Source organism: Gymnogyps californianus, chromosome Z, assembly GCF_018139145.2.
Source record: "Gymnogyps californianus isolate 813 chromosome Z, ASM1813914v2, whole genome shotgun sequence".
In the NCBI taxonomy this organism is placed as follows: domain Eukaryota; kingdom Metazoa; phylum Chordata; class Aves; order Accipitriformes; family Cathartidae; genus Gymnogyps; species Gymnogyps californianus.
Window position 1 is genome coordinate 15,875,322 of NC_059500.1, and position 13,047 is coordinate 15,888,368.

At 40.7% G+C, this 13,047-nt stretch overlaps 1 protein-coding gene across 4 annotated transcripts in view; it reads right to left on the bottom strand.

Annotated features, from left to right (window-relative positions):
- Positions 1 to 12,964, bottom strand: part of NCBP1 (nuclear cap binding protein subunit 1) — a 30,558-nt gene extending 17,594 nt beyond the window's left edge. The window contains exons 1-10 of one of the 4 annotated variants that reach the window (XM_050913668.1): positions 12,911 to 12,964; positions 12,636 to 12,721; positions 11,757 to 11,857; positions 10,306 to 10,462; positions 7,672 to 7,779; positions 7,032 to 7,153; positions 6,465 to 6,534; positions 4,648 to 4,863; positions 3,489 to 3,586; positions 2,042 to 2,105 (exon numbers count right to left, since the gene is read on the bottom strand). In XM_050913668.1, coding sequence (XP_050769625.1) covers positions 2,042 to 2,105; positions 3,489 to 3,586; positions 4,648 to 4,863; positions 6,465 to 6,534; positions 7,032 to 7,153; positions 7,672 to 7,779; positions 10,306 to 10,462; positions 11,757 to 11,857; positions 12,636 to 12,721; positions 12,911 to 12,944 — 1,056 coding nt within the window. In that variant the 5' untranslated portion in view covers positions 12,945 to 12,964. Of the gene's footprint in view, positions 1 to 2,041; positions 2,106 to 3,488; positions 3,587 to 4,647; positions 4,864 to 6,464; positions 6,535 to 7,031; positions 7,154 to 7,671; positions 7,780 to 10,305; positions 10,463 to 11,161; positions 11,245 to 11,756; positions 11,858 to 12,635; positions 12,725 to 12,904 lie in introns of those variants that run through there. The other 3 variants (XM_050913670.1, XM_050913669.1, XM_050913671.1) reach the window with 3 other exon arrangements.
- Positions 12,965 to 13,047: the final 83 nt, after the last annotated feature.

The following is a 13,047-nucleotide window of genomic DNA, read 5'->3' on the forward strand; positions in this document are numbered from 1 at the left end:
CATATCATACTTTGTGAAAACAACAAGGCCACAAGAAAGATCAGGACACCAATGATCTGAATGTCCAATCTCTGTCGAGTGTAAGTTGTACCAAAAGCACAACGGGGCATAGCAGTCCAACAAGCCAATGACACTGCCCAGACATTCTCTGTTCACAGCTACCAGAAATATCTACATACACGTCTACAAGAAGCTACTAAGAGATAGGTGCCACATTTCAGTGTTTCACACAGATTCCAGGTAGCATGGAGCATTCTGTGCTCGGCTTGACAAACTACAACGTGGAGCCTCAAGGGACCTCAAAAGTAGGCATACTTGGGAAGGTACCGACAACCACTTTCAGGCTACATTTACTTCTGCCTGTTACGTTCTGAACCTTAAATAACACTTTCTTTTATTTGTTTCACCATATTATTTCTACAGTTCTGTGACTTACTGAAAAAGTTAGTGAAATTTCACAGATTAAACTGTTATTGAAAGCAACATATCACCAAGTTGACTGTTAAGAGAGACCTTACAAGGAAGCAGTAGTAAGCAGAATGAACAGAAGCCTGAAAAAAGCATGCTAAGCCTTAAAAGCTCTGGACCTTCATTAAAAGTAAGCAGTCGTAGACAAGTAATAAAGTTAATATTCTAAAATAACTCAAAATTGCAAGAAAAGGGAAATTATTACAGTAATAGTCAAAGAATTTGTACACCAGTCTTGCACTTCTTTCCAGTAATTTCATCTACACAAACCTTTGCTGTTTTCACATCCTACAAATTTCTGAATCAAAGAATTTCCAGGGCCTTTATGTAACTTATTTCATCAGGAATTGCAGTGACTATTTGTTGTCATTAGTGTACAGCTGAGCATAAAGCACACAGCCATATAGCCATATACAGCACCTGAAGATATTGAAGATAAGACCACTGAAGATACTATGATGTTAAGGCATAAAATTATTGTTGATTTTAAGCTTCCTCTGTTCTGAATTCAGAGTACAAAAAGAACAAGCTGACCAAAAGTAATGTAACTTTACAGCATTCAGAATATTTGGCATTTTGGTGCCAAGAGGAATTCTCAATCTCACTTTTATTAAGATAAATCTTCTACATAAGATTATTTCTTGTTATAATTAGCTCTGAAATTCCTACTTATAGTTACTTCTTCACAAAGCCTTTATATGACAAGTTGCCATTATTACTGAAATATCTTAATCCCTTTCAACTTTTGATGGAAATTAATGAAGTTTTATACAGCTCTGCATCTTGAAAACAGACCCTTAAAAGGAGGCAGCAAAAGAAAACCTATGCTGCTTTTCTGATACACATTATGGTTCTTTAAAATTCTTTAATATGGAGGATGACCTGGAGGAAACACACCACTATTTCACTGCAAGTTCTTTTCAGGGCCAGTAGAACAAAATCATTTAGAAGATCCAAAGATAAAATCATGCAGAACAGCTGAGTCTGGCTGGAGTTCATCGAGTCAAAAGTCCCCTGCATAAGGCAGGGTCACCTAGAGCAGGTTGCTCAGGGCTCTGTCCTATTAGTTTTGAACTTCCCCAAGGACAGAAACTCCACAACTTCTCTGGGCAAACTCTTCCAGTGTTTAATCACCTTCACAGTAAAAAAAGATTTTTCTTATGTTTAAATGGAGTTTCTTGTATTTTAATTTGTGGCCATTTCCTCTTGTATTTTAATTCAATTTTTTAAAAACTAAAAGTGACTCAAATGTAGCCATCTCTTAGACTGCGTGATACATTAGAAGCATCAAATGTTAAACCTTAAAAGTTTGAGAAACGCCACAATCTGGATTACTAGTGCACTAAGAAATTTTGGTACTTGACCAAAGGTCCCATGCACCAAGTTAAAATGACAACAAAAAGCATAAAACTAATACTCAACTGCATATAACCCACTCATTTAAAAGTCATTGGTTGAATTCAACAAGGTTCTGGTTGACTCCCAAATGAAACTGTAATTTAATGGACCCAACTAGGACATGTTACTTGTGAAATAACAGAGCTACAAAAGAGGTTATATATAAAATCCATACCTCTACTATGTGGTAGTTCAAGGGGATCTTGTTATTTCCTGGATAGCTCAACAGCTGTGCAGCACTGCAAAACCATAGATACATTTAGTTCAGAAAATAACACAGCAAATGTGATGTAAAGATCAAGTAACAAAGTTACAGAAAATGCTTAATTCTGGGCAAGAGTTCACACAAAAGCAGCACAAACAAACCAACAATCCTTCCAAAGTCTGTCCATCAATCCATAGAACACTTAAAACAGAAACAGCACAAGAACACACCAGCATTGCCTAAACTATGATTTGTAATGATGTATTTTATCTCTATGTAGTTACATCACTTGAACACTATACTGCTACGCAAAATAGTTTTGCGTAAATAGTCATGGTAATCTGTAATTCTGGTATGCATATATGAAAAGGAAAAAAAAACCACAAACAACAGATGTTCAGAGTGACTTGAAAGCACAATTAGGCTAATGGGTTATATAAGAAACTCTCAGGCTTCAAATGCTTCATCTTTTAATCAGCTCATTATCACCTATCATTAGCACAAAGCAAACAACTGCTACTTCCTTGATTTTATTTCTACCTCTGGCAAATTTTCTATCTCCCTCTAGTCTTTTACCTTCCTCTGAGAATTAACAAAGACTATCCCAGTAACTGCAACCACCCTGAATTTCTAGTTTCTACTGAATCAAACAGCTGCAACCAAAAAACTTCATCACATGCCATCACCAAAAACATTGTTGCTGCCCATTTTTTGCATACTATACAAAGTTCAGTGGTTTTCATTTGGAAGCATGACACAGCCAATTACCTGTGGCAAACCATCTCGGCTATCCATTACCCACATCAGATATTGCTGAGGCAGATACGAAGAAAAGTGCCCGAACTGCTTCCTGGCACACCTGAATTCAAACTAATGAAATCTGCTGGCCCTGCAATGACTCTCCAGAGCGAGCTCAATTATCTCTGCCATGTAATCCCAAAGAGAAGAATGCAACAAGGAGGAGTAGGAAGCAGAAGTGTGATCATAAACACCAGTGCGCAGTCACCTGCAGATGAACCAGCTCAAGGCTCACTATGCCCCAACAAATCGGCTGCTTCAAAATTCCAGGAAGCATAACACAGCCACACTCTCCACAGTGCTCCCATGAAGAATAAGGTGTGTCTGCATATTTTTTTCAGCACATCCTGTATTATCAAGCAATTCCCTTCCCAAGGAGCCACTGTCCCCCTGGATCATACAGACTCTCCATTATCTGGATATTACAGATCCACAGTATTCCAGGCAACAGTTTTAATATAGTTAAATGTAGTAAATCAAGTTTCATCAAATGCTCTAGGAAATGTTTATTCTTGAGCTTTTGTCTAACCAGTGCAGGACTCTGCATATCCCTGATGGCACAGAAGCCATGGTAGCATATAAAAAGGGCCAGGGCCCCATAGTGCTAAGCTCTTCCTACCAAGTCTTTCTCTCTTTCCAGTGGGATTTGATGATGCAGTGAAGGTTCTCTTCTATTACAAATCGTTCAACAGAGTGGCTGCCAGGCATGACGGGGCCCTGGTAAGAAAGAATTAAGACTCATGAAAGATCACTGCTATTGCAGTGGTACTACAGGTAGCAAGCTATCCTACATATATTTACAGGTGGAAAAAATAGTCCAGCTTCCACATAAACACCGTGAGGTCTCAGCCGCCCTGTATCCTTCAGGACTGAGAAGCCGGTGTGACACAGTTCCACACAAACCTCAGAGTGATGTTTAAAACAAAATGAATACTAGGACTCATTACAAAAAGAAATGGGAACAAAATTAGAGAACATGATTATAAGGTCACGGAGCATCCGCTTCCTCCTTTGCTCTGTGGAGCCATCAGGCAGGCTACCACCATGCAGCCTGGGAAAAAAAAAAAAAAAAAAAAAAAAAAAAATCACAGTTGAGCTGCAATATGATAAAGAAATAAAGCCAGGAATGGCCAGGACAGCGTGGAAAGAATACACAGTCATAGTCTCGTTCATTGCAAAAAACAGGGGCCAATAAATGAAGGTAAAAGGCAGCAGACGTAAAGCAAAGGGAGGTATAAAAGCACTTGGGGAAAACAGTATGTATTCTTTTCCTATTGCTATACACTTTTGTCTATATACCTGCTGTTGACCAATGCTGGAGGCAGACTGTTGAGATAGATGGATCTTTCACCCACCTCAATTGAGCACTCCTTTGTTCCATAATATGCATCAACAAATTTTAACAGATGAGTAAATAACAGCCTTTAAACATTACAATAAATACCTAGCCTGGAAAAAGACTCAAGTCACCAACTTTATGGGAGGAAAGTCTAACTCGGTGAACGTAGTTTTACTACAGGCAGTAGAGAATTCAATCAACATTGTCATTCTAAATGAAAGCATCACAACATCTCACTCCCTAAATTCTGCTCCTCACAGATTTGCTTTGTACAGTAACTTGGTCACTTAGTTCATTTCTGCAGAAGTACCAAAGCAGAACTGCTGCTGGTCTTCAAACCACTCACCATCCTGGGAGAGGAGACATCACATTTTGACCAGTACTACCCCAGGAACCTAACTGTGAAATCTGCTTACCATCCCCCACAGCAGTCACATACCTCAGGGTCATCTGTATAGTCAAACATCCTAAAAATAACCCTTGGCATCGGGTACACTGAATCTTCGGTGTGAGGTGGAGGAGTGAACGGAGGCAGATTGTGTTGCAGCGCTTCACAAAGAATGCTGTCAAAAGCCAAGTAGGGCCTCAGAATGTGTCGTTCTTGCCAACGGTCTTTTTTCAACTTCTGAATCTGAGACCAAAGGCAGTCTAAATACTGAAGGAAAAAGGTGAGAAACATCAGATGTGCCGCATCTCATAACAAAGCTGGCAGCTCCCTGAACTATCAGAAATGTATTTCTTAAATTCTGTATTCCATTCAGAAAAAAACAGTTTCTTAAACTGCTGATTCAGTAAACCAAGAAATAATTTAAGAACTCCAAACACCAGAGCTGCTCCTACTTCCACACAACATTGTGTCAGTAAAATTTAACCGCTGGCAGGTTTTTAAACACCAACAGGCAGCCCAGGAGTCTCAGCATGATGGCCATTCTTTGAATCTGCCAGCGAAACTACAGCAGTGAACATTACTTCAGTCACTACTCATTGGTGGTACTAAAACAGACATAATATCAACATTAAAATTGGAAAGACATTCCATAGGACTGCCATGCTGTTCCCAGAGCAATCAAAACTACCAGCTACTGCATATTGAAGACAAGTACAATACTATCAAATATTAAATACCTTTGCCATGGTTTTCAACACAATTGTGAGTCCCAGCATTCTCCCACAGATGGCACAGACACCTGTGCAACCAGCAATAGTCTTGCTTTGTTTAATTACTCTCTTGCTAAAAGCAGTCCAAGAACTCTGGAGGCCTGTGGCCTTGCTGAATGCAAGTTTCAAGTTACAAGTGGTGCAAGAAATGTCTTTACATGGAAGTGCTTTGCATTTACTGAAATTATCACACTACAAAATGGGAACAAAACTAGTAACAACTAGCACCTGGAGTCAACAGCCATGTTTGCAGTACTCTGGGTAACACATGGTCTCAAACACACTCTGCTAATCTCTCCTCTACTGAACTAAATAAGGAAATCCAGATATTGGGCAGGCAGAATACTCATGTTGACAAATCAATCATAATCAGACAGCCTCTCTCTCCAAATTATGATTAACAAGACAATTGTTAAGACTGTGATTTAATCAGAACAGCGAACAAAACTTAAGAGGGCCATGTTCCGAGACTTCCGCAAAGATCAATTTAGATGTCAGCTTCCAACTAAGTTTGTCCTCAAACTTAGGGGAAAGAAAAAACCCCAAGAATATCTGAGAAGGCAAATTCCACCCCAAACTAGCCAGATGCCCCTTCTCCCCTTCATTATTTTTGGCTTAATTGTGAAAGACGGCACGGTAACTGCTGCATACAGTTTCTACGTATTTTTTTAGCACTTCCTAGAGCTGAGAAAGCAAAGCCACTACAAAGGTTTCTTTCTTGCAGAGGGAAAACATTGAGGGATAAGTAAGGAATTACATTCTGCTTCTCACAAAGGTCCTTTTAACATGAAGCCCTGTACCTGCAATTCCAAAACAAATACTACAATCCACAGCCATTCCTCACTTCATAACATTTCCTTAGGGGCCTGTCAGCAAACAACAAAACACTCTCCTACTCACCCCATACAACCTTATATTTAGTCCCAAGACTTAGAAGAGAATTCCTCATGTAGCACTTGTTAGAATAAGTGACAAACAGGAGACAATTCAAAGCATTAATACTCTTAGACGTGCCTTTTAATTTCATGATAGAAGAACCCCTTAGTAAAAAACTGTTTTTCAAACTTTCTGAAAGAATGCAGTGTAAAGTCCACTCACCTCTTCCTGTGGATGTGGTTTATCAGCAGTCCAAACTTGTAGCATGGGTACATGAATCTTCTGGCGGCGTCTATTTACACAGGAAAGAAAAGCTGACCTTTAAAAGACTAGTTTAGGGCAGCAATTTTTTTCTTATTGTGAGTGTACTACTATTTGATCTCCTCAGCTGATGAAGTCTACAGTATGTAAAAACCAGGTTTGTGATTACTTAAAATACCTCTATTATCATATCTTGACAACGTTAACTTGAAGCACCGAGAGAGAAAGCACTCACACTGCAGAGCACTAACGTAGCAACCTATCAGTATTCACAGCACACTTACAACTGCAGCTGCTCCAGCATGAGCAGAACAAGACCTTCAACATACCCTAGAACTAGACAAGACAATAAAACTTTTCAAATTCAAAAAATCTCTCCACCTATTCTATTTTCAGGGTTTTTTTTTCCCCCACAGAATGGTTCAGACCTAAGGCTTTAGAATACTTTTAAGTGAGCAATAATCAAAGCTATCAATCCACACTTGAATAGATACCGTTAAAGAGTTTTTTTAATGGGTTACAACTTACTTCAAATAGCTTTCTGTCTGAGATAAGAGACGATCCATTTCAGCATCCTTTTTCTCATATAACTCCTTTCCAACCCAAGGCAAAGATGACAGAAATGCAAACATATACCAGTCACACCGTACCTATAGGAAAGAAATATACTGAAATCTAAGTATACAAGTAAGCTCGAAAAGATTTTGTACATACACCCCATTTTAATTTAAAATAAAACATTACCAAAACTATTCTTTTGGGAGGATGTAAAAACAAGTAGTTAAAGACTGGATTGGCAAGCCATGAAAAAAAATACATTCTTGCTTGAAATGTATCATTTTTAACTTGAACCGTGACAAGTGACTTAAAAAACGGTATCATTTTCACAGTCCTGCAGATTATCGATATTGCAGAACAAGCCAGGCACTATACACTTGCCAAAGTAAAGTAAAATGAATTCACTTCAGCTACCTCACTATAAAGGACCAAACTTTCTTACTGTATGCATGTATTTGCTAATTGCTACAGGCTCCTTTTACTCACACTAAGGAAACTGCACATGACAGTCCATTTAGTTTGCTCTCTCTAAAACTTCCCCGTTCTAAGCATAAGGAAACAGAAAAATTGTGAAAACAGCACTGGAGGAGCCTACAGATCTTTTGCTTACTTGGGGTACGTCTTCCTCCTGTGTCACACTCACAAAGTTCTCAAACATAGCTACCATTGAAGGTGCAGCTATTACGTGACAATTCACAAGATCAGACAGAAAACGAACCTAAAAAAGACCAAAAAAATTGTTTTAAATGAATATTTTTTAAATTGACTGCACAAGAACAAATAAACATTACTTAAACAACTAAAGCAAACCATCAATAAAAGTACAATATTCATTCAGTACTAGGAAGGCAGAAATACTGCAAGCTGTACAGACCCACCTTTCAACCCTGGAAAACAAGTACTGTAAGTGCTGCCTAATACATTGTTCATTATAATGTCTGTAGTCTGTTTCACTGCAATAACATTGCAAGGATAGTATTTCTAATTAAGGAAGAGTGGGAAACACCAGTATGCATTCAAAGACATGCAAACCGATACTACAGGAAAAAACCTTGCGCTTCTATCTACTCTAAATGGCATCAGCTCACTAAAATTACAGAATTGGAAGGAAAAAAAACTTCTAAAAAGCTGAAGATGGATTGATCCACTGCTTCATGAGTCCAGATGTGCATCAGGAAACAGCAGTGCTGAATCTGTATGCCATTATACACGATTAATTTCTATAATTATTTATTCATAAATACAGATACACAGATAGAGCCTATGTAAAAACTGCTGGCATTTTCAGGTTTGTCGTGGTTTAACCCCAGTCAGCAACTCAGCACCACACAGCCACTTCCCCCTCCCCCCTCCCAGTGGGATGGGGAGGAGGAAAAAAGGTAAAACTCATGGGTTGAGATAAGAACAGTTTAATAACTAAAGTAAAATAAAATATCCTACTAAGAATAACAATAATATAATAATTGTAATGAAAAGGAATATAACAAAAAAAAAAAGAGAAATAAAACCCAAGAAAAGACAAGTGATGCACAATGCAATTGCTCACCACCCACTGACCGATGCCAGAGCAGCGATCCGCCCCTCCTGGCCAACTCCCCCCGTTTATATACTGGGCATGACATCCTATGGTATGGAATAGCCCTTTGGCTAGTTCAGGTCAGCTGCCCCAGCTCTGCTCCCTCCCAGCTTCTTGCACACCTGCTTGCTGGCAGAGCATGGGAAACTGAAAAGTCCTTGGCTTAAGATAAGCGCTACTTAACAACAACTAAAACATCAGCATGTTATCAACAGTATTCTCACACTAAATCCAAGACACAGCACTGTACCAGCTATTAAGAAAAAATAAACTCTATCCCAGCCAAAACCAGGACAAGGTTTCAGAAATGTGACAGACTGATGGTGTGCTGGGAATCAAATGGCCTTATTTGCCTGGGAAGAAAAAAATCTCCACGGCAGCAATATATCCTTGATTGGCTGCACTCTAGTAAGAAATCCAGACCAACAGAAATGAGAATTTAAGTAGAAAACAGGGCAGTGCTCCTTTTTTTTTTTTTCCTCTCCCCTCTCTTTTGATTTGTATCCTGCCTTCAGACTTAAACAAGGCCCTAGTAGGACCCAAGCTCTCCCAATATCACCACAATCTTAACAGACAATATAGGCTGAAATTCTAGCAATTAAAATCTCACATATTTTTTCTTAAAGGCTCATTTTTTCTTAAGGGCTCATTCACAAAAAGTAGTCCAAAAAACCAACACAGGTATTTCGATCTGAAGGTAGATCACTGGGAAGAAGTCTTGGGAAAGCAATTTGGGCTAAGCAGACATTTCAGTACTCAAAGAGCAACTGCAATAAAGAAAAGTACCAAACGCTTACTTTCCAGATATTCATTGCTCTGAACAGTCTTTGACAAAGCTGAGGAAAGATTTCCACCGCTACTCCCTTAGTTGTTACTCTCACAGGTCATTTGTATATGCGCGTGACCAGAGAAGGTGAAGGTGAAGCTGAAGCCAAGGGACAGTACATTCAGAGTTCTAAAGAGGATTTTATTAGCAAAACTGTCCCACAATTGAACAGCATTCTCTTGACAAAATACATTGAAATACTAGAATCTTAATTTTCACCAGTGGGCTTCAAAAGAAGCTAGGGAGCTTGGCACTGGGCTTCTAAATCAGACACCGCTGAAGTCCTAATACCTTTTTGCAGACAAAATCTATAAGCAGCAAGAGCTGAGCAAATGGTTTCAAAGACAGACAGCACTTAAAACTGCCTGCTTGATTTTCATCCCTAATTAGCAGAATGAAAACGCAGGCCTGATAACAGCCATCAAAAATAGCTTTTAAGAACCAAACTGTTCATTTTCTTTTCAGTTTTTTTTTTCATGGGAGCCACAAGAAGATCATACACCTCTGAACACAATAAAAGTGCATGACTTTCATCTATAACATTTGACTGTAGAACAGGTGGGGGGGAGCACGTCTGTTTACTGCAAATCAATTTGTCACTGGGAAAATATACAGTTGGAAGTCAATTTTGCAACTGTAATATGATTTCTCTTCCCTGAGGAAGGAAATAATTCTCACATAACGCATGTTTGCTCCTGGTATATCTACAGTGCACTGCACGTTGATGCTAGAAGAGACTGTAATACACACTGAAATGCCCAGCTCTTCTGGAACAAAAAGGTGAAAAAAGGAGGAGAGAAAAAGGATGAAGAAAAATGTAAAACAAACAAAAAACCACTTACTAAATGCACAGCTTCATTATACATATTGACTTTCAGACATTCTTTAAGCTGACGAATCATGGCTTCTACAAATTCCCCACCAAAATTGTAGTTCCTGGCATTCAGCAACCCAACTAGTGTCGTGTAAACAGTAAGCTTTTCTGGTAACAGACGTGCACTGACACAGAAAAAGAAATATGGTGTTAGTTGTTTATTCATCATATGCCAATTGGCAACTGCATAGCATCTTAGAATCTGCTTATTGTAAGTTAAACTTGTCTCACAAGGAAATAAGAAAAAAGTGCTAGCGTGATCTTACAGTTCTATCCTGTGGTTAATATTTTACAGACAATCTTTTTTTTAACTACAGTCATTTAGAAAGGCAGGTGCCACTTTCAAGTACACCTTGAAATATCTTAAGGTATTTGCTTTTTAATTATATCCAATTGCTGAGTATTCCAGAGGGTTGGCCAAAGTGACAGAATTTATGCAAGGATGTAAGAAGTTGTTTTAAGTTTGTAATTTAGAAATAATTTTATTATACAGCATCAGCAAGATTACACAAGGGGCATACACATTTTACGCTCTTAATTTTGATTCCAAGTTTCTGAAGTCAAAGTAACTTGATTTTAAGCACAGCATAGGGAAGGCTAGGTCCTACTGAAAGAATTGATTTTCCTCAACCATTTTTGTATGCATGTAAGCTAACCCTACACTTTCAGAAGCGTCTTACTGCTACAGGAAAAAAATGTACTATTTGCCTTATATTAACAACCATTGCTACAAAATAGATTTAAAGTATCTGCAAAAGCATAGCATAGGCTAGGGCTGGAACACTCTGCCTTTTCACCACACCTCTCCTTCATACTTCTCTTACCTACTACCACAGGCCCTGCACAACCCCTCCCTCAGACGCCGCTCAGTGACCCTGACACAGGGCACCTCTGCTCCTGCGCTTTGCTAGGGAGAGGAAGGAGAGCCGTCGGCCACCGGAGAGCCTGCTTTCAGCTCTTCGTGTTCCCAGCTCCCCTCCTCTAGCAAATGGGCTTACAAAGACATGAGCATCTCACTGCCAGAGAAGCGGAACGCAAAAACAGCACAGATAATAAGACTAAATAAGCGTTAGCAGCCAATAGCTTCGGCACTTTTAAGCATTTCATTGGGAAACAGGATATTGCCCAGCATCACTGTGTTCTCACTGCTACTGAAGAGCAGCTCTGAGGTTTCTTCTACCTGCTTTGAGCCTTTGTACATATTTCAAGTCAAAGTAATGTAAAGAGGTATTTTCTTTGAATTATACCTAGTATGTAATAAGTTTATTCCTCTATTTCTTTTCTTTGTAGTAAAACAAACTCTACGCTATAACAGCACTCAGGAACTAAAGCTATTGGCATTTAAACTACCTTAAACACTCAAACTTAGGCACAGAGAAGAAAGCACCTCCCAGCTTCCCAGACCCCCTGCATACGTACACAGTACATAGTATTCTTAGTATCTTGCTTTTGTAATTTGGCAGATCAGCTTCCAAAACACCAGCTAGGCCCTCCAAGTTGCTCTCCAAAGATGAATTACTCTAAAATAAAAAACATAAAAAAAATTTCATCATCAACCAGGCAATACAAAGCAGCCCCTGTACTCTCACATGGAAAACAAGGAAGTTGGGTGAGAGCATCCTTTTATGTCACCTCCTTTTTCAGAGCAACAATTCAGCTCCATTAGCAGTAAAGAACCGCTCTCGCTTGCCTGAAAGAAGGAGCAGCTACTCCTCAGAAGAGCTGCACCTGATCACCCACCTCCCCCGCAAGGAACTCCAGTGCTCCCCTGGGATGCAAGACCTAACACTGCCTCAGGGACATCTTGGTAAGGCAATTGAGCCTTGATTAATGATACAGCATGAAACGAAACACCTTCGCGACTTGTTTTTCAGTGCACCATCATTTTTGTCCTTGTCGTTTTACCCCCCTTTCTATTAGCCTCACATCCTGTCAGGACTTGAAACGTGTGCCACAGGCAGACCAACTTAACTCCTCCACGTCCTTGGCAAACCGGAACCAGCAATAACATCCACAGATGCAAAGTGATAACTATTCACTGGCTGTTTATCATTGCTTGGAAGATACAACACTACTGGCTAAGCACTTGCCCCTTTTAGCCATAGTTTTGCAAAAGCTGACAACTTTCCAACTACCTTATAAAAAAAGATCTTTTCTTTTTGGGTAGTTACGACAGACGAACCACTAACACATAACACACAGAAAGGGGGGGAAAAAACCAAATTGCTTTAACTTTCTCGAGCTGCCGCCCGGGCCCGGGCCCCGGTCCCGGCCCCGGCCGGGAGGCGGCCCGCCTACCTTCTCTCCCACCCTGCAGATGAGCGACTCGAGCCTTTCCTCGATCTCCGACGGCTCAGACGTCCTCCGCCTCTTGTGGGGCTGCCCTGCTCCAACACACCGAGTACACCGTTACCGCCGGAGAGCCCCCACCCCAGCCGCCCTCCATCCCGCCCAAACTCCCCTCCCGCGGCGGGACGCTCCGGCCCGCGCCGCCCCCGCCCCCGCCACTTCGGGGGGTGCGGGTGGGGATGGGGGGGGGGGGCGGCCGGCGGGAGGGCTGCCGCGGCGCTCACCGTCGCTGTCGTCGCTGTGCCGCCGCCGCGACATGTCGGGAGGCGGGGAGGGGCGGGGAGAGGAGCGGGGAGAGGAGCGGCCAGGAGCGGCGGAGAGCGGCGGCCGCGCAGAGCCCAGCCGGGACGCCTCGCGCGGG